Genomic DNA, 21,266 nt, shown 5'->3' on the forward strand with positions numbered 1-21,266 from the left:
GTTTTAGGCACATATGGTATTTCAAATTCCTTTTTGTTAATCTGAGTTATTATGGAGGATGGATGCGGCAGTATTTGCTGTAGAAAGTTAAACTCCCTTAAAATAGATATTTTCTAATTTCGTAAAAAGCCTTTTATAACAAAAAAAAAAAAGATAATGGAATTTATTTTTTCTTTGTGGGATGGAAAATACAAATAAAGCATAACATAAGAGAATATCTATAAATTTTTTACCGTTTTTAGAAATTACAAAATAAATGTTTACACATCACTAATTTGGTTCTTGAATATATACATATGTATATATATATATATATATATATATATATATATATATATATATATATATATATATATATATATATATATATACATACACACATATATATATATATATATATATATATATATATATATATATATATATATATATATATATATATATATATATATATACATATATATATATATATATATATATATATATATATATATATATATATATATATATATATATATATATATATATATATATATATATATATATATATGGCAGATAGAGAGATAGATAGATAAGTATCATGGCACAACATGAATACTTAAGATATACTGAACACAGAGCAATTAATATATTGATACATACATTAGAATCCTACAAAGAAAAAAAAAATATATATATATTGTGGAAAATAAACGAAAATGTTTTTTTTTCCCCAATAATTTTCTTTTTTTTTCCTTAACTGATATACAGTGGTGGCTCGACTATGGGAACTGTGGAACAGCAATCACCCTCTATTTTTATCTTATACTATTAATGAAATTATTATTTCTTTATTTATTTTTTATACTTGAGCTTCAGCTGCTCACATGGGGGGGGGGGGGGGGTTGTCACGTTTGCTCACCTTGTCACGATTGCTCATGTTGTCAGATTTGCTCACGTTGTCAGGTTTGCTCGCTTTTGAGACGAGGCCGTCTGGAGTGCTCAGTTATGGGTCTGCCTCAGCAACTCAGTTTGGGAATTTAAACATGAGGTTATGTTTACCAACAAACGCCTCCGTCGGTTGAGAGGGTACGTTTGCAGTATGGGGTCACTGAGTACGTATCGGCGCGCGAGTTCCTCTCTCTCTCTCTCTCTCTCTCTCTCTCTCTCTCTCTCTCTCTCTCTCTCTCTGTCTGGGAGAGCTGATGCTCTGATGATTTATGCCTCTAGGCACTATCATTGAGCCTAGCGACCACACAGGCTTTTTTTTTTTCAATCATAAGACACGCACTTGTGTGCAAACGAGTTCACATGCACCCGTTTTTCTCTCTCTCTCTCTCTCTCTCTCTCTCTCTCTCTCTCTCTCTCTCTCTCTCTCTCTCTCTCTCTGGGAGAGCTGATGCGATGACTCATTTACATTCCTGAGCCTATGAGAAAGCACCCACACACACACACTCACCTCTTTTCAATTTAAAGTACTCATCTTTCAGTCCATTTGTTTTAAGCCCTTTCGCTTTCCCTTACATTAACATATACGGATAATAAAAAATGTATTACAGTTTAGTTTATTTTATTATAGGAAGTATACATCCAAAATAACATTGCGTGAATAATGACATAGCATTTAGTGGGAAAAAATCTTACACTAAAAACATTCATTTGAAATGCAGACATTTTGCACGCTTAAAAGCGGTAGGAAAACTTTTATTGATTATGCCCTGACATCGCAATATACATTTCGGGTTTGATCGGTGGTTATCACTCCCTGGTTTTCTCGAAACAATAAAATAATTCTATTCTCGTTGACTTGCGTGTCAAACGTTAAATGGAATCTCAAATCCCCATTTTTCTCTACTTCGAGCGTATCCATTAATGTCATTTCAGGTTTGAAATTAAACGCGATGACCGCCCGACCTCGGTCGTAGCGATCATAATGAATTAGGTGATCATAAATTAAGCCTAAAGATTTTAATGTTCCGTAGTAAAGATGAGAATAATTTTCGGGGAATTGAGAGTTTATGTCGTACAAAGTGGAACCATTCAGTGTGACCCCTATGTGCTTAAGATTATTTTGACCAAAATAAATGGGATTCCTATTCAGAACACCATTGAAACTTTCCATATTAACAATAGTGAGGTATAACTTTTCCGGTATAACCTTATTGAAAGGTAAATCCAACGTCGCCTGTGTCTGATTGGGGGCTAGCACGTATGTCCTGTAAAGTGTTTTATTGAAGACAGTTTCCACCGCAGTGTTGGGATTTAAAAGTGCCTGATGAAGGGCGAGTAAAGCCGGAGGCCGTGGGATGATTTTATCAATATGGAGCCTGGCTTCTTGTAGATGAAATCTAAATTCCTCTGTGCGTGCGGTGGAATTAATGAACCACGCATTTGGGGCTAATTCCAACTTGATACGAACGTCGATATTATCCATCAAATGTTCATCTACTGAAGCTACATTAAGCATAAGTGGATGAATAAGACGCAAACCTTCTCTTTTACCTTTAGCAACCCATTCCTTTTCCATTTTTTTTTCCAATTTTGTAAAATAATCGTCTGGTAAAACGTTTGAAATTGATGTTCCCTTGTAATCTTGGAAAAGATATCCAGCCCGTCCGACTGTTTTGACAGTGTAAGACTTTGCAGTAGCTAATAACTTTATGAAAGACCAGTAATTGAAATGGGAATTTGATTCTACGAGCCTTTCGCCGATATAAACTTGGCTTGACTTGAAGATTGTATTTTCCAAAGCATTGACAAATACAACACCTACACCATCCCCAAACATGCTCCCATCGGGGCCGTGACTTTTAATTGTATTTCAATAGCCAAACTGGCTAAATCAATTAGTGTTCCTTCTACGTCATTGATATGAAATTCGAGATAACGATCAATGATTGCTCCCCGCGATGTAAGATTTGTTGGGAGAATAAAACACATTTGCCGATCAACCACGGAAGCTTCTACCACCCGTAAACAATTAGGCCTGGGAAAAGCGTCCACCACCCCAGCGGTGTATTTTGCGGTTGAGAGCTCAATCCCTACAAGACCCGCAATTCTCGGTGCCGCCGATGCCATGTTGAATGACTTCACTCTAACACCTATTTACCAGAACTAAATCACATTGCACTAAAAAGTCTTTATATCCTATATTCCTACGAGATGAGATTTTCTTTTTATTTACTCTTTTCTTCCCATTTCTTTAGACATTTTTCCTTTTCTTCCCTTTGCCAGTAACAATACGTCGACCTGTTGATTTAAGCGCCTCCAACCCTCTCTGTTTAAGGCTTGATTTGAAATCTCTTGTCCCCTTTTGTAAATCCCCCATGACATTTTGCCCAAATTCAAGGGCTGAGGGCAGGACCACCTTTGCCACATAGAGCCCAACCCTTTTAGCGAGTCCAGCTAATAGACTGAAAAGCCCACTCCCTTCCTGGGAACGTCTTGGGGCTCTAAAAAACTCAATATCACCTAAAGCCCCTCCACGCAAGAGTTTCATGGGGGAACTAGCGAATATGATGCTAAACTCCTCAGGAGACGGCGTAAGAAAGGCAACTCGCATAGTGTCACACTCTTGAATAAACGCTTGCTGTGGGATGTAGCAGCTTTTATATAATTTTCTGCTTTGGTCCAATATGAAGGATGCATATTGTGCTGGCATCCTCACGAAAGTGTATCTCCCTTCCTTCTTGGTCGGTCAGGTGAATGGATACTGAATACAATTCCTTTGTCCCTAAAAGGGTAATACACATAATTATAGCCTCTCGTTTTACTGCCCCACATACTAAAAGTATCGAATATATTATCATTTTACCCCCGAAATAGGATCTAAACGAGGACAAAGTCCACCCACGATGTGGGGGAAAGGGGAAAATGAGTGAGCAAATTATGAGTTTTGATTAGAGGATTACCTGGATTTGTTTAAAAAATTTGATAAGGTTTGTCTGAATTGAATCATAATGTAGCTCTTATTCTTTTCCCAAATTTTAATTTGATGGCGTGAATAGGTCCTTTTCGATAAATTGCCTATCCAGTTTCCTGTCTCTTTGTAAACTTTGATAGCACCCTCCTTCTTTGATAGTCATATTCCAAGAGACCCGCCGTGAGGATATTTTCTTCATAAAATCCGAGTGAGAGGATCTTCCTCAAAGCGTATGTTAAATCTTCTTTAATGCTGGAGACCATACACCCAGCTCAGTGGATAGAATACTTATTCTTGGTTTGTAAATTTCCTCAGTAGCTGAAGTTATGGTGGGTTTCCCACCTAAGGATATTCGCACTTTTGTTATTATTATTTCTATCCCTGAATCGAGTTCACCACTAACAAGCCCATAAATTTCATTAGGTAATGGATATTGACAAGGGCTACTTCATGCTCCAAATTATGATCTAATTTTTTACTATTTTGTAGCTTGTTTGTAAAGCTGCCCGCATTATTTTTAGGGAATATATCCTTATTTCCGAGAGATGTCAGAGTTACTATATGACTCTCTCCAGCCATAGCGTCCAACTGAAGTAGTTAAGATAAGACGGGGATATTTAAACCAAATTAACGTAAGATTTTTTATTAAAGAAGCTCCTATTACATAATTATTCTCATTCGTAAATGAGAAGAACATTCAACTCGAAGATAAAAATACAAAAGGGTGAACATTACACAGTAATATTTTTGTTTTTAACATATGAACAAATTTACATGAATAAAATGAGAAAACAAGTACATTTAAATACCATTCCTATTACAAAATTATTCTCCTTTCCAGAATAAGAAGAACGTTTAAATCGAAGATAAAAATTTAAAAGGGTGGACCTTACACAGTATTTTTTTTCTTAACATATGAGCAAATTTACATGAATAAAATGAAAAAAAGGTACATTTAGATACCACCCCTATTACATAATTATTCTCCTTCCAAGAATGAGAAGAACGTTTAACTCGAAGATAAAAATACAGAAGGATGGATCTTACACATTAAAAAAAAATTTTAACATGTGAGCAAATTTATTTGGATAAAGTAGATTCTTTTTAACAAATAAGAAAATAAGTAGATTACATTTAAATATCACAGCCAGCCAGAAAATCTTCAGATGTAACAAAGGAAAACCTTTCCAAGTTTTCTAATTCGGGAGGCAGCAGACATTTTTCCGATGCGAACAAAATTATTTGTTTATCTTTACCAACCAGCCTCCTACCTAAATTCACCAACTCTGGAAAATAATGCATCATCCATATACTATCAGCGCGACCAGACCTCCCAATTCCAATGGGGATGGTGTAGATATTAACGCTTACATTACCCTTCTCCAGAGCAAACTGTTCCAATTCGTGTAGACACCTCTTAAAGTTAAAAACACGCGCCTCAGTTTTATCATTTTGCAAGTTCGTGGCAAAGTATGTATCCCTTGAAGTAGACACATACGATTGAAGTTTTCCATCTGCGTTACTATTGTATGAATAGCTGTAATTAAACTGCGTTATCAACGTGGCTACGCATGGCACACTCACGATGGGAAAATTTGATGGTTTCCACAAGATGACACTTCCAACGGGATGACGGTCTTCGCGAATGCATCGGTTTAAATTAAAGAGCATTCTTCGACAGTTCACGATATCACTGTAGGGGTAGGCTTTATATGTTTGTACCGAAAGTCCATAGGATACAACGCCAATGGAATTGCTCCCCACTACCAAACACACATTCCCCTTTCTTAGATGTGGCACCGTAAAGTTGGCGATGCTTTGTTTTAGCAGTGAGGACTGCATCGTGCGGGGATCGTGTTGTAAACTGATCATGAAACCTAAACTAACTTCGACTACAACTAAAGTACTCAAACCCCACCCCCTTTACACACCCTCCGAGTACGACATGCTAAGACATGTATTTCGCGTAGGCTTACCGGTGGGCATTTATTCCTAATAAGGCACCCACTACAGTTTACCTTTTACTTTGTTTTCTTTATGTTCCTCGCTTATTCTACCCCCTTTTCCTTTAATTCCATACATCTGCATCTGAGCTTTTGCATTCTTTATATAATTATAGGGCACTCCCACTGTATCTAGTAGGGTTTTATAAAAAGGCACGTCCTCTTCCTCAATTGCACCCGTTTAATGAATTAATTTCTTAAACACGTTTATCAAATTTAAACGGTAGATGGTCTTCCTCAAGTTCCCTCTATCATCCCACTCGACATTGTTCCGGCCTTCAAAGAATTTAAGGAAAGCGAGGGCTTGCCTTCTGCTGGAGAGGGATAATTTTACATCAATTATATTCTGCAAAAGGGGATTAGAGTAAGCCCGTGTCTTGGGTAGGGGGAGAGGATCACGCATGCCTTTCTCACCCAATTCATTTCGCTTCCTTTTCTTTGGTTCTTTTTCCAACTTACACTTGATCGTTTGTATCATTTTGACTAAATTTTGGAACAAATCTCTATCACTCCCTCCACCATGCTGCTTATACCCCCATCCATTTTCCTCTACATTTTGTATAGTGTTTTGAAAACTTATTTCACCGGCATCTTGGTGGTAATTAGACCCTTCTACCATCTTTCGCGGTACCAGCCAGAAATTATCTTCTCATTTCCCTAATAAACCCAAAATCCGGGTGGCTGCGAGAGGAAGAACGACTGGAAGTATGGTGCCTCCTCTCAGCGATGATAAGATTTTTCTTTTCTCTTTAAGCGGTGTCTTTTTCAAAGCTACCGTCCTTATTTCACCCATATATCTTTTTACCATTTCTATTGCTTTACTATCACGAGTTAGATTCTCCTTCAAAAAGTTAGCGAAGATCTCTGATAAACAGTTGAGATGCATTCTCTGTAGCAAATGAATGAATTCAGCACTTTTTTTCTGTGAGAGGTTATTTAAGAAGAGAAGAAAATCCCCATGTTTGTGTATGTGCGATTTCATTTCTAAGTTTCCCCCATCAGCCTTTCAACATCTTCACTATCTACCCACGAGTTAAATCTCGGGGGGGGGGGGGAACCCCTCCACGACACGAGATACTTGACTTTACCCTTCGTAACTTTTTTTTTGATAATGTCAATAGGGAAAGTTTCTGGTATGGCTGTGGGTATTAGTTCCGATTTATAAAAAACACTCAATTTTTTCATCAGAGAGATCCACCAGATAATAAGTCAAAGGAGCCTGTCTCCAGTCCACACTCCGAATTTTTAATATTTCTAATGTATTTTGAATTTTATACCAACAATGAAATACAGACCGGTGGAGCCCACTTGCAATACGCACTGTCTGTCCTACTGCTAACGCCTTACTATTGTGTTTCGATGTACAGATGCTTGATTTATACATTCGCCGAAATTGTCGCTTCATGATTTCCAGGTTCTTATATCCATGAACTTCGAGGGGGGACACTCCACCTACCAACTCTCTGTGTGGGACCTATTATAGCTTTTTACGAGTTCAGGGAGGACATCAAGATATGTGAGAGTATTTCTCAGAGTTGAATGTTTATATATCTTTTGCTTTAGAGTATGTATAACAAGTTCTGCAATGACTGCTTTGATTTCATACGAGAAACTGTAGAGTTTTATATTTTCTTCTTTTAGGTACTTGATCGTAAGTTTATTATAAAATTCTGATCCCCTATCGGTAAGAAACCGACTAACACCCTGAAATTGAGGTAGAGAAAGGATTGCTTTTAGGCCTATTAACAGAGTCTGGGCCTTCTTGTTTCTAAGATGAACGATCTTGAGGTAAAGGGAGAAATCATCTATGCAAATCAGAAGGTAGTTTACGCCCTTATTCAATTTAGATAAACGTCGCATATCGGCGAGATCGCCAGCTGATGATAACTTTTGGAGCTGGAGATACCATTTGATGTCTAGGGAATTTTTTTCTTTTGAGCGTATATAGAGTATGGGCATCTTTCGTGCTCAAATAGTCTTTTATGTCATTTATGGTAATTCACCCGTCTAAAGCTCTGGCGGCTCTGTAAATGGAATTAATACCTCCCAAACTTGATGGGTGGGAATAGTTTTCATATACTGTTTCCAAAATCTTCCTCTTTATGTCTCCAAAAACAACCACGCACGAGGAACTCCCTGCTATAATTGTCCCCAACTGGAGTTCGCTAGGAGTATTTAATCTTAAATCAAATAGAAAATGGGAAAAAGGTTTAGACATAACAGCCTTTTTATAAACTTTCACAAATTTCTTTGATAAAGGAGAACCAACTATTTGCCTTCCTAATGACTCGACTTTCGATATATCCCTTGTTCTCAGCAATGGCATATAGGAGGCGTGTATACTTATATTTCTAGCGTATTTTCCACTGTAAAACATATTTTGCGTAATAAATATAGCCGAGATATTTTTATGACACCCTTTAGTAAAGACATACACAACAATTTTGTCCTGTACAGCCTCGAGAAATATATCATCAAGGATATATAAAATAAAATACGGCGCAGCTTCCGTATCTATCTCACTCTTGGGGTCTACAATATTTGCAAAGAGAGATAGTTTTGGTCCTATTACTGGATGCGATTTCAAAGTATGTTGATCCACGCCGCACATAATAATGTAAACTTACTTTCATATTTTACAATTAATTTTTCTATAAGGTAGGATTTACCCGAGTTGGAGAAACCAGACACAAAGATACATACTGGCTCTCTAAAAAGGTCCAAATATGTAGGCTTAAAGCAATTGTACATTTTAACTAAACCTCGAGCCAACTGAGAGCGGCATAAAAATGTTACGATATAAGTACCACAGAATAAATAAAACCTTGAGTGGAAAGTGCCAACCTTTTATTTTTTCTGGCAAAACATTACATGGGGGAAACCAAACACTGTAATTATACGCAGTAAATTTTGTATTCACTCCTCCCCGTTTTACGTCATTCCATTATCGAAAAATTTCAAACGGTTGGTGGAAAATAGACTGTAACCTTTTTTTCTCTCTTTTTCCTTAAATTTCCAGAAACATGAGGGATTGGTTCTGAAGGTGGATTCGGTAATTTGGGAAGAAGGTTGTTGATTCGAGCTACACTCGCAATTTCCTCATCCCCCCCTTCAATATCGGGATGTCCGTATGCGTAAGAATTGTATGGACTTAAATGATAACGTTTCGAATCAAATACCGAGAGACACTTCTTTTTTACTCTAGTGGTACTCATCTGTCCTCTCACATTTCTAATTGTCCGTACAGTGAGATAGTTGATACGATGATCTTCCAGGATTTAGGAATACTGTTCGTGCTTTATAGAAGTATGCATGTGACCTGGTATGCCTTTCGCACGACTAATGTGACCCTTTTTTCTTAACTAGCAGGGAATACATTTTATGTTCAACGCTTTCCCCTCGGTTATTAGGTTACTCCCTCCCTGTTTCCGATTCTAAAAGCCCTAGCTCCCCTTTTCTCTCATTACTAAAAAGCGGGTGATCAACGTCGAAGTTGGAAAAATCCATGTATGATTTCAAGGATTCTTGCGCTAACTCCGAATTAAGATCGTCAAATTCCAGATCAAAAATGAAACTATCTGTTTCAGTGTAAAGGAGTTTGACTTTTATCACCATAATCATTCTTGAGAGCCTTTTAAAAGAAGTAGTAAAAGTCAAACTTGGCCGATTCTAGAATGGCCAAACCTATGTAATTAGGCATATTGATGACGACCTGCGGAAGGGTGGAAGTACAGATAATACGGTCTTCTGACAAATGGATGGTTGATTTTAGTGTCGAATTCTGGCTTCCTTGAAGTAGGTGGCTGCTTTAGTGACAACTTTACTTTTTTTTGGCGTATTTCAAAGGGTTGAGTAAAGTTTTCCCAAAGATGCAGTTACTCATGGCTTTGAAGGCTTTTTTTTCTATTGATGAGGTTGCTGCGCTCCTTACTTCAATGTTAGTTTTAATAAAATCCTTCATGTAAGCACTTTGACTAAATTCATAGATTGAATACACAACCTCTAGTTCCAGGCCTAAGTCAATATTCAATTGTAAAAGAGGGAGGGAAATAAGATATTCATTTTTACTGTGATGGGTTGCTATAACCTTTTTACACTTTACAGTCATGCGTCCTCCTTCGTGTTCTTGTACGGTTTTACAGTAGGGTGAAAGATTTCTAAAAGAAACTTCCTCATAGGATAAGCATAACGGCAGTTCATCAGTGGCTCTAGCAACTTCTTCTGAAGGTGCTTTAATAGTGAAGAGGAGCCATTGTCCTTTATCCCCGTTTGTATTAGCATTTCCAATACCCCTTCCTAAAAACTGATCCTTTTCTTCATCAGAAAGTTTACGAATTCCACCAGTGGGAAGGTTCTTAGTCATAACTGTTGCATACAGGGAGTTGAAGTCTAAATAAAGGATGTAAGAACTTTTGTGGAAATCAGGATTAAATGATGGGTTTATTTCACGGTTGTTGGTAGTGAATGATTGACAAACCACAGAAGTGAAACCCCCTCTAACATTATGTCCGATTAGATTATACAATTCCTCATCATAGACGTGATCTAGCTTAATCTTGCTCATCTTAAGAAAGCTGTCAAAGGCATAGGATGGAAGTGAAACATAGTGCGGTAAATTAAGACCGTACTTATCATAAAGTATAACGTGCCACCAAGTGAGAATATCCCCCAATAAAGCTGTGTCATCAGCGAGGTAAAGGAGAAGAAAATCTTTCAGCGTTTTACATTTGCTTATATTCCAAACACGCTGAGACCGTTTATATTCCTCCTCTGATACATCGCACGCTTTTAGCTTGTTGTAAAATGCCGATTTGGGGGTCGAATGCTTTTCCTTGAGTTTTGCAAGACTGTCTATATAGTCATAGCATAAAGGTAATTTGCCTTGAATGACTTCACCCGGCAGTTTACTATCCCTAATTCCGCTTAACATTATCCTCTGTTAAGCAAGCCTTCCTTCCATCCTTAAAATATTCGGAGGCTAAACTATCCAAAGAAGATCCTAAAAAGGCTAGAGAGTCGAGGAAAACTAAATTATCGGCGATCATTCGCGGATTTTTAAGCCCTTGCTTCGTCATGATTGTAATGTTGACTTTAGTTTTCAATTCCTTAAGGATAAGACCCAGGTCATAACTTGAATTGTGTGCAAAAACGGGCGAAAACAGGGAGTCGAGTTTCAAGTTCGTGACACGCTAAATTACAACTCACGCAGTAACCTCCAATAAAGTTATTCTTGGGTTTGGCGTGGTCATGGTGTCTGTGCTTGTCGCGGTCGTGTTTGAACGACGTCTTACACAGCTAGCATACAGTCTGCTGTTGGAAAGTTCTTTCATCCTTGGATGACATATCAATGGGGAATATTTCCACTGCGATCTTATCGTTGGCCAACAGTCATTAGGATATGACAGAAAGTTATCCACGCAATTATTCCCACAATAATAACTGGAGGAGGCTATTTTTCCTTCACCGTCAATAATGATATAGCAACAAGCTATTAATTCGTGTATGGTCTCCACACCATAAGCCCGGGGGGGGGGGGGGGTTTCTTCAAAGCTGATTCTAAGTCAAAGACGCATTTATAAGAAAACTTTTGCTTCTTATGAGGTTTTCTAAATCTTACTGTGATCCCACGAGCGAGAAAATTCAGCGCCACTGACAGGTCGCAGGTAGCTTCATGCTGTTTTTGCCAGTTGGTTGTTGCATGCTCTGATAGGATGTTATGGCAGATATAAAGGGGGTTGGAAGGATTTGCCCTAGCAAAACTTTTCACAAAACAGTGAAAATCTTTAATGAGACAAATATGGTCACCACACATTAGTAGGAGGGGGACAATAGTTGGGAATTTTTTCGTTCCACGCTTTTCCAACTGAATGATATACTTCCCATCCCCCCTTCTTTCTATTTCATATATGTAAATAGAGAGTTGACTCATTAACTTGAGGCGTGAGATGTCCTCCCACTGAATAGGCATGGCAATCTTGTGGAAGTTAACATATTGCATGCAACGGCAGACTCTATTTACAGATCGACCAATATTCGGCCAACGAGGATTTAGGGTTTGCTTAGCCATCCTATAGGCAGCCAGAGACTGAATATAACAGGAATTCCCAATTCCCGAGGGAATAAAGACAAAAACACAACAACGGACATTATTTTTAGGATAAATGGGAGCGCGCAACCCAGCCATTACCGCCTGGCGATGGTAAAAAAGTTTCAAGTTGTCAATGCCTTCCACTATCCATCCACTCCCGTTTAATTGATTGACTATTCGAGAGAACTTAGAATTTACCGCATCCTCCCATTCATTCAGGAGGTCGTCAATTTCACCAGCATTGATAACCGTGGCCGGGAGCCACAGCCCCATAAGCGTATTTTCCGTTTGTTCCTTCGTTAAAGATTAGTGTTTTTTCATTATTGAGGTCAAAAGACCAGCGATCTTTGCAGAAAAATTTCTGTTTTTAAAACACCGTTCTAAACAGCCCCGTATACTATTGCGACCATAAATTAAGAATAACATTGGATCGCTCACCAAGGGAAGTCTGTATTCCTCTTGCATGTAGAACTTGTCGAAGGCTGTCTTTCTTCTAACAAACTTCAACATCCGTCCTGAAGTGGGCGTCATCCCTGCTGTTACTGTAGGTAAATCTGGGGGGTTGATTGTGGTGGATGTTGAAGCAATCCCCTGAGGCAGGAGATCTTTGAGTAATTTGCGACTGTTTGTTAGAGGGGTGCTTGTCCGCGGGGTTGTCTGCATCTGGGGGCAAGTATGCAGTGGATGTTGAAGCAATTCCCTGAGGTGGGGTTTCTTTGAGTAATCTGTGTCTGGTTGATAGCACTGTAATAAGAGATAATATGGTTTTTAATTCACTTCAAGCTCTAAAATTGAATTAAAAATCCTTTCTACATCCAAATCAAAAGATATTAACACTTCACATTATATTGTGTATATTAATGTCTGGTTGGCAATAAGAGGAAATAAGTTTTTAATTTACATGGAAGTTCTATAGTCGGATTAAAAATTCATTCTACGTTCAAATCGGAAGATATTAATACCTCATAGTACACTGTCTTTATTAAGTAATACTTACTGGCCAGTTGACCTCTTTTTTTTTTTTTTTTTTTTGAGTGGAAGGTGTGTTACACTATCATCGTGTTTCCTTTTCCGATCCTTTCCACCTGTAAAGTAATGCGTACACAGGCGCTTAATACAATGTAATATTCGGTGTCGTAAACAGACTGAAATTTCAGAGCATAATCGCAGTCACTTTCATGAACAAATAATCTCCAATATAAACTATCTGAAATTTCACTGTGGATTTGTATTACCTCCTCGCGCATTTTCCATGTTGCTAGAGGATGGGGCAGTTTGTAGGAGAGCGAGTGTTCAATTACGGGCTACCCGCGCGGCGTTGCAAATCGTTTTGTCAACGGGAGGCGTGGACTAAGTTAGGCCTAGGTGTGTGTGCGTATGTGTGTGCGCATTTGGGCTAGTAGATACTGTATACGTACCCTCCTCCGAGACATATTTCAAGTCATAACATAGGAAGAGGTACACCATGTCTCGTTACAATGACGCACACCTCTTGGGGGAGGAATTGACCGATCTTTCTGAGAGTAAATATGTCCTTGTATTTTGCTAGAACTCAAGTTAATATAGAGGCGCAAACAATTTTTGTGAAATAAAACGTATTGTGTGTGTGTGTGTGTGTGTGTGTGTGTGTGTGTATGTGTGGCAATAATTATTGTGGATGTGTGTGTGAGTGTGGCAATAATTTTTTCGGATGCGATAATTATCGAAGTGTTTCTTCCTAACAGCTTGGGAGGTCCCCCTCTTAGATGAAGGTCAAATCCGTAAGTCGCAGCAATATTACGCCGAATTCTGTTTTAAACTTCATGAATACTTTCGGAAGACAGTTGAAACGAGAGAGATGATGAATCAGCAGCACGTCAGCGAATTTATGGAAGCAGGGGGCGGGCCCGTGCTCGAAACGTGCCCCCTACTTATGCAAGCTAACAACATCTAATACGAAATCAGAAAGGGTCTGCGGCGAGCTGTGGGACAGGTGGCTGCATTCGAAAGTGTGCAGAAACAAATGATGGAGATGTATCCCAAAAAAGAAGAAAGCGACCCCATGGAGGGGGTTATCTATATACCTACAACAGTCGCAGATGAAACGTACCTGTCCGAATCATTACTTACACAGCCGGGGGTGATGGTGGATGGACGGTCAATTCCCACGGATTCCCAAGTGGTTGCAATCACCTGTGAACTCAAAGAAATAAAAAATTGAGAAGAAAAAGTCCAGAAAGTTGTCGAAAAATCGTGACAGTCTATGCTCGGCATTGGACACGCCGTTTAAGAAGCGTGGTAAAATACCACAATTAAAGTTTGTTACTCAAATCGACAATGATCTTGTTACTGTTTAATGTGGGACGGGGCAAACTAGTATGAATAAACATTATTTGTAATGTTTTAAATGTATGTATTTTATGAATTGAAATGTAAGATTTCCTTAATAAAAATCTAAGAAATGTTATGTTTCTATTATCCCTTACTTCATTATGAATGGGGTTAGGGTAGAATAATAACAAATCAGGTATATTCCAAGGGACAGAGTTGAAATGGCACTAGTAAAAGTTAGGAAGTGCAGGAGGCAACATATAAAAATGAATACTTCAGACATTGAATATGCTCTGGAGAAAAGGTTAGGGCATGAAGCACATTTTTATGTGTACCCAGTGACCATTTGGTCGGCTTCAAGATACCCTTGATAAAGTCAAAGCCCATCATACTTATTGTGAATACCCTACCATCACATCAGTATTATGAAATCGGGCACTGGGTTGTATTTATAATACAGAAAAGTCCTGTAGAAAACATTATATTTTTTTACCCATTGGGCATGCGGCCAGAAGATCATTCGGAATACTTTACTGATTTTTTACGAAGGCATTCTACCATGAAATGCTTCATAAATAATATGCGAGTGTAAAATTACAATTCAGCTTTGTGTGCATTCTTTTGCCTATATTTTACACATAGGGTAACTCTAAATGGAGTTTGTGCTGCCCTTAGGAAACTCGGGGAGCATTTATCCACCACCGACTTAAAGGAAAATTACGTAACAGAGTTATTATACTATCTTTGCATTTAAATTCGAGACCGTGTATGTACATCTGGAAATATAAAAAACCTGAATTTTCAATGAAGATTTGCCAAGTGCTAAAGAAACGTAATTAAAAAAGTTTTCCTACCGCTTTTAAGCGTGCAAAATGTCTGCGTTTCAAATGAATGTTTTTAGTGTAATATTGTTTCCCACAGAATGCTATGTCATTATTCATGCAATGTTATTTTGGATGTATGCTTCCTATAATAAAAGAAATCTTAGCTGTAATACGTTTTTTATTACCCATATATGTTAATGTAAAAGAGAGAGAGAGAGAGAGAGAGAGAGAGAGAGAGAGAGAGAGAGAGAGAGAGAGAGAGAGAGAGAGAGAGAGAGAGAGAGAGAAAGGGGTTAAAACAAATGGGCAGAGAAATGGTTACTTTTCCAGAGGCTTACATTGAAAGGGATGTGGTCAAGGGGGGCGGTGACGGAACGGGGCTCGCCAAAGTCACCGAAGGGTTTTTTGCAATATATAAGGGAAATGGCCAATTTCCCAAAGGCCCTGGAATGTAAATGAACCAGCTCTTGCCAGAATCACAGAGAGAGAGAGAGAGAGAGAGAGAGAGAGAGAGAGAGAGAGAGAGAGAGAGAGGAGAGAGAGAGAGAGACATAAATGTTTTTTTAATCTAAAAGACAAATGGCCACTTTCACATACACCTGGCATGTAAATGACAGTGTCCAAGGGCAAGAGTGATCAGAGCATCGAAATAGCTATCCCAGAGAGAGAGGGAGAGAGAGAGAGAGAGAGAGAGAGAGAGAGAGAGAGAGAGAGAGAGAGACATAAATGTTTTTTTAATCTAAAAGACAAATGGCCACTTTCACATACACCTGGCATGTAAATGACAGTGTCCAAGGGCAAGAGTGATCAGAGCATCGAAATAGCTATCCCAGAGAGAGAGAGAGAGAGAGAGAGAGAGAGAGAGAGAGAGAGAGAGAGAGAGAGAGAGAGAGAGAGAGAAAATGGTCACGTGTGAACTCCTCGTTTGCACACAAGTGCGTGTCTTATTATGAAAAAAAAAAGCCTGTGTGTTCGCTTTCTCATAGATTCAGGAATGTAAATGAGTCATCGAAACAACTCTCCCAGAGAGAGAGAGAGAGAGAGAGAGAGAGAGAGAGAGAGAGAGAGAGAGAGAGAGAGAGAGACGCGGGCGTGTGAACTCCTCGATCACATCACATTTGCACACAAGTGTGTGTCTCATGATAAAAAAAAGAAATAAAATTATTAAATCCTATATTTTTCCCAAAACTTAGAACTGAATTTGCAAACGAGTCCAGTGACACGTGTGCCGGCAGCGTACGTACTCAGTGACCCCATACTGAAAACGTACCCTCCCGTTTAAATCACCAGACTGAGTTGCTGAGGCACAACCACAACTGAGCATTCTAGACGGCCTCGTCTCAAAAGTGAGCAAACCTGGCAACGTAAGCAAACCTGACAAAGAGAGCAAACGTTACAAGGGGAGCAAACGTGGCAACCAACCCCGCCCCAAAAGTGAGCAGCTGTACAATATATAATTCTTAAGCTTAGCTTAATATCACCAGCCACCCTTCAGTATATATATATATATATATATATATATATATATATATATATATATATATATATATATATATATATATATATATATATATATATATATAATACAGAATCTTTTTATCGAAATGTGTACTTAACCGTTCCTGCTGGTTGGCGTTTAGCTGTTGAGTGCATGTGCACACGCTGACGGGGAAGGGAGAGCACAACATGAATACTTATGATATACTAAACACAGAGCAATTAATAAATTGATACATACATTAGAATCCTACAAAGAATATATATATATATATATATATATATATATATATATATATATATATATATATATATATATATATATATATATATTGTGGAAAATAAACGAAAATAGTTTTTTTCCCAATAATTTTCTTTTTTTCCTTAACTGATATACAGTGGTGGCTCGACTATGGGAACTGTGGAACAGCAATCACCCTCTATTTTTATTTCATATTATTAATGAAATTATTTTTTCTTTAATTATTTTTTATACCTGAGCAGTAGAAGCTATGCTTCAGCTGCTCACATTGGGGGGGGGGGGGGGGAGGTTTGTCACGTTTGCTCACCTTGCCACGATTGCTCATGTTGTCAGATTTGCTCACGTTGTCAGGTTTGATCACGTTGTCAGATTTGCTCACTTTTGAGACGAGGCCGTCTGGAGTGCTCAGTTATGGGTCTGCCTCAGCAACTCAGTTTGGGAATTTAAACATGAAGTTATGTTTACCAACAAACACCTCCGTGTGTTGAGAGGGTACGTTTGCAGTATGGGGTCACTGAGTACGTACCGGCGCGCGAGTTCCTCTCTCTCTCTCTCTCTCTCTCTCTCTCTCTCTCTCTCTCTCTCTCTCTCTCTGTCTGTCTGGGAGAGCTGATGCTCTGATGATTCATACCTCCAGGCACTGTCATTGAGCCTAGCGACCACAGAGGCTTTTTTTTTTTCCATCATAAGACACGCACTTTTGTGCAAACGAGTTCACATGCGCCCGTTTTCTCTCTCTCTCTCTCTCTCTCTCTCTCTCTCTCTCTCTCTCTCTCTCTCTCTCTCTCTCTCTCTGGGAGAGCTGATGCGATGACTCATTTACATTCCTGAGCCTATGAGAAAGCACCCACACACACACACTCACCTCTTTTCAATTTAAAGTACTCATCTTTCAGTCCATTTGTTTTAAGCCCTTTCGCTTTCCCTTACATTAACATATACGGATAATAAAAAATGTATTACAGTTTAGTTTATTTTATTATAGGAAGTATACATCCAAAATAACATTGCGTGAATAATGACATAGCATTTAGTGGGAAAAAATCTTACACTAAAAACATTCATTTGAAATGCAGACATTTTGCACGCTTAAAAGCGGTAGGAAAACTTTTATTGATTATGCCCTGACATCGCAATATACATTTCGGGTTTGATCGGTGGTTATCACTCCCTGGTTTTCTCGAAACAATAAAATAATTCTATTCTCGTTGACTTGCGTGTCAAACGTTAAATGGAATCTCAAATCCCCATTTTTCTCTACTTCGAGCGTATCCATTAATGTCATTTCAGGTTTGAAATTAAACGCGATGACCGCCCGACCTCGGTCGTAGCGATCATAATGAATTAGGTGATCATAAATTAAGCCTAAAGATTTTAATGTTCCGTAGTAAAGATGAGAATAATTTTCGGGGAATTGAGAGTTTATGTCGTACAAAGTGGAACCATTCAGTGTGACCCCTATGTGCTTAAGATTATTTTGACCAAAATAAATGGGATTCCTATTCAGAACACCATTGAAACTTTCCATATTAACAATAGTGAGGTATAACTTTTCCGGTATAACCTTATTGAAAGGTAAATCCAACGTCGCCTGTGTCTGATTGGGGGCTAGCACGTATGTCCTGTAAAGTGTTTTATTGAAGACAGTTTCCACCGCAGTGTTGGGATTTAAAAGTGCCTGATGAAGGGCGAGTAAAGCCGGAGGCCGTGGGATGATTTTATCAATATGGAGCCTGGCTTCTTGTAGATGAAATCTAAATTCCTCTGTGCGTGCGGTGGAATTAATGAACCACGCATTTGGGGCTAATTCCAACTTGATACGAACGTCGATATTATCCATCAAATGTTCATCTACTGAAGCTACATTAAGCATAAGTGGATGAATAAGACGCAAACCTTCTCTTTTACCTTTAGCAACCCATTCCTTTTCCATTTTTTTTTCCAATTTTGTAAAATAATCGTCTGGTAAAACGTTTGAAATTGATGTTCCCTTGTAATCTTGGAAAAGATATCCAGCCCGTCCGACTGTTTTGACAGTGTAAGACTTTGCAGTAGCTAATAACTTTATGAAAGACCAGTAATTGAAATGGGAATTTGATTCTACGAGCCTTTCGCCGATATAAACTTGGCTTGACTTGAAGATTGTATTTTCCAAAGCATTGACAAATACAACACCTTCACCATCCCCAAACATGCTTCCATCAGGGCCGTGACTTTTAAATGTATTTCAATAGCCAAACTGGCTAAATCAATTAGTGTTCCTTCTACGTCATTGATATGAAATTCGAGATAACGATCAATGATTGCTCCCCGCGATGTAAGATTTGTTGGGAGAATAAAACACATTTGCCGATCAACCACGGAAGCTTCTACCACCCGTAAACAATTAGGCCTGGGAAAAGCGCCCACCACCCCAGCGGTGTATTTTGCGGTTGAGAGCTCAATCCCTACAAGACCCGCAATTCTCGGTGCCGCCGATGCCATGTTGAATGACTTCACTCTAACACCTATTTACCAGAACTAAATCACATTGCACTAAACACGTCTTTATATCCTATATTCCTACGAGATGAGATTTTCTTTTTATTTACTCTTTTCTTCCCATTTCTTTAGACATTTTTCCTTTTCTTCCATTTGCCAGTAACAATACGTCGACCTGTTGATTTTAGCGCCTCTAACCCTCTCTGTTTAAGGCTTGATTTGAAACCTCTTGTCCCCTGTTGTAAATCTCCCATGACATTTTGCCCAAATTCAAGGGCTGAGGGCAGGACCACCTTTGCCACAAAGGGTCCAACCATTTTAGCGTGTCCAGCTAATAGACTGAAAAGCCCACTCCCTTGCTGGGAACGTCTTGGGGCTCTAAAAACCTCAATATCACCTAAAGCCCCTCCACGCAAGAGTTTTATGGGGGAACTAGCGAATATGATGCTAAACTCCTCGGAGACGGCGTAAGAAAGGCAACTCGCATGGTGTCACACTATTGAATAAACGCTTGCTGTGGGATGTAGCAGCTTTTATATAATTTTCTGCTTTGGTCCAATATGAAGGATGCATATTGTGCTGGCATCCTCACGAAAGTGTATCTCTTCCTTCTTGGTCGGTCAGGTGAATGGATACTGAATACAATTCCTTTTTCCCTAAAAGGGTAATACACATAATTATAGCCTCTCGTTTTACTGCCCCACATACTAAAAGTATCGAATATATTATCATTTTACCCCCGAAATAGGATCTAAACGAGGACAAAGTCCACCCACGATGTGGGGGAAAGGGGAAAATGAGTGAGCAAATTATGAGTTTTGATTAGAGGATTACCTGGATTTGTTTAAAAAATTTGATAAGGTTTGTCTGAATTGAATCCTAATGTAGCTCTTATTCTTTTCCCAAATTTTAATTTGATGGCGTGAATAGGTCTTTTTCGATAAATTGCCTATCCAGTTTCCTGTCTCTTTGTAAACTTTGATAGCACCCTCTTTCTTTGATAGTCATATTCCAAGAGACCCGCCGTGGGGATATTTTCTTCATAAAATCCGAGTGAGAGGATCTTCCTCAAAGCGTATGTTAAATCTTCTTTAATGCTGAAGACCATATACCCAGCATCAGTGGATAGAATACTTATTCCTGGTTTGTAAATTTCCTCAGTAGCTCAAGTTATGGTGGGTTTCTCACCTAAGGATATTCGCACTTTTGTTATTATTATTTCTATCCCTGAATCGAGTTCACCACTAACAAGCCCATAAATTTCATTAGGTAATGGATATTGACAAGGGCTACTTCATGCTCCAAATTATGATCTAATTTTTTACTATTTTGTAGCTTGTTTGTAAAGCTGCCCGCATTATTTTTAGGGAATATATCCTTATTTCCGAGAGATGTCAGAGTTACTATATGACTCTCTCCAGCCATAGCGTCCAACTGAAGTAGTTAAGATAAGACGGCGATATTTAAACCAAATTAACGTAAGATTTTTTATTAAAGAAGCTTCTATTACATAATTATTCTCATTCGTAAATGAGAACATTCAACTCGAAGATAAAAATACAAAAGGGTGAACATTACACAGTAATATTTTTGTTTTTAACATATGAACAAATTTACATGAATAAAATGAGAAAACAAGTACATTTAAATACCATCCCTATTACAAAATTATTCTCCTTTCCAGAATAAGAAGAACGTTTAAATCGAAGATAAAAATTTAAAAGGGTGGACCTTACACAGTATTTTTTTTTCTTAACATATGAGCAAATTTACATGAATAAAATGAAAAAAAAAGTACATTTAAATACCACCCCTATTACATAATTATTCTCCTTCCAAGAATGAGAAGAACGTTTAACTCGAAGATAAAAATACAGAAGGAGGGATCTTACACATTAAA

At 38.3% G+C, this 21,266-nt stretch overlaps 2 protein-coding genes across 2 annotated transcripts; both read right to left on the reverse strand.

The window, feature by feature from the left end:
• Window positions 1-1,690: 1,690 nt before the first annotated feature.
• LOC137644678 (uncharacterized) lies at window positions 1,691-2,767 on the reverse strand. The gene has a single exon (XM_068377630.1). The coding sequence runs from the start codon at window positions 2,765-2,767 to the stop codon at window positions 1,691-1,693; it is 1,077 nt and encodes a 358-aa protein (XP_068233731.1).
• Window positions 2,768-18,002: 15,235 nt separating this feature from the next.
• On the reverse strand, window positions 18,003-19,079 carry LOC137644679 (uncharacterized). The gene has a single exon (XM_068377631.1). It carries the CDS (start codon window positions 19,077-19,079, stop codon window positions 18,003-18,005), a length of 1,077 nt encoding a protein of 358 aa, XP_068233732.1.
• Window positions 19,080-21,266: the final 2,187 nt, after the last annotated feature.

The sequence above is a fragment of the Palaemon carinicauda genome, chromosome 7 (assembly GCF_036898095.1).
Source record: "Palaemon carinicauda isolate YSFRI2023 chromosome 7, ASM3689809v2, whole genome shotgun sequence".
Lineage (NCBI taxonomy): Eukaryota > Metazoa > Arthropoda > Malacostraca > Decapoda > Palaemonidae > Palaemon > Palaemon carinicauda.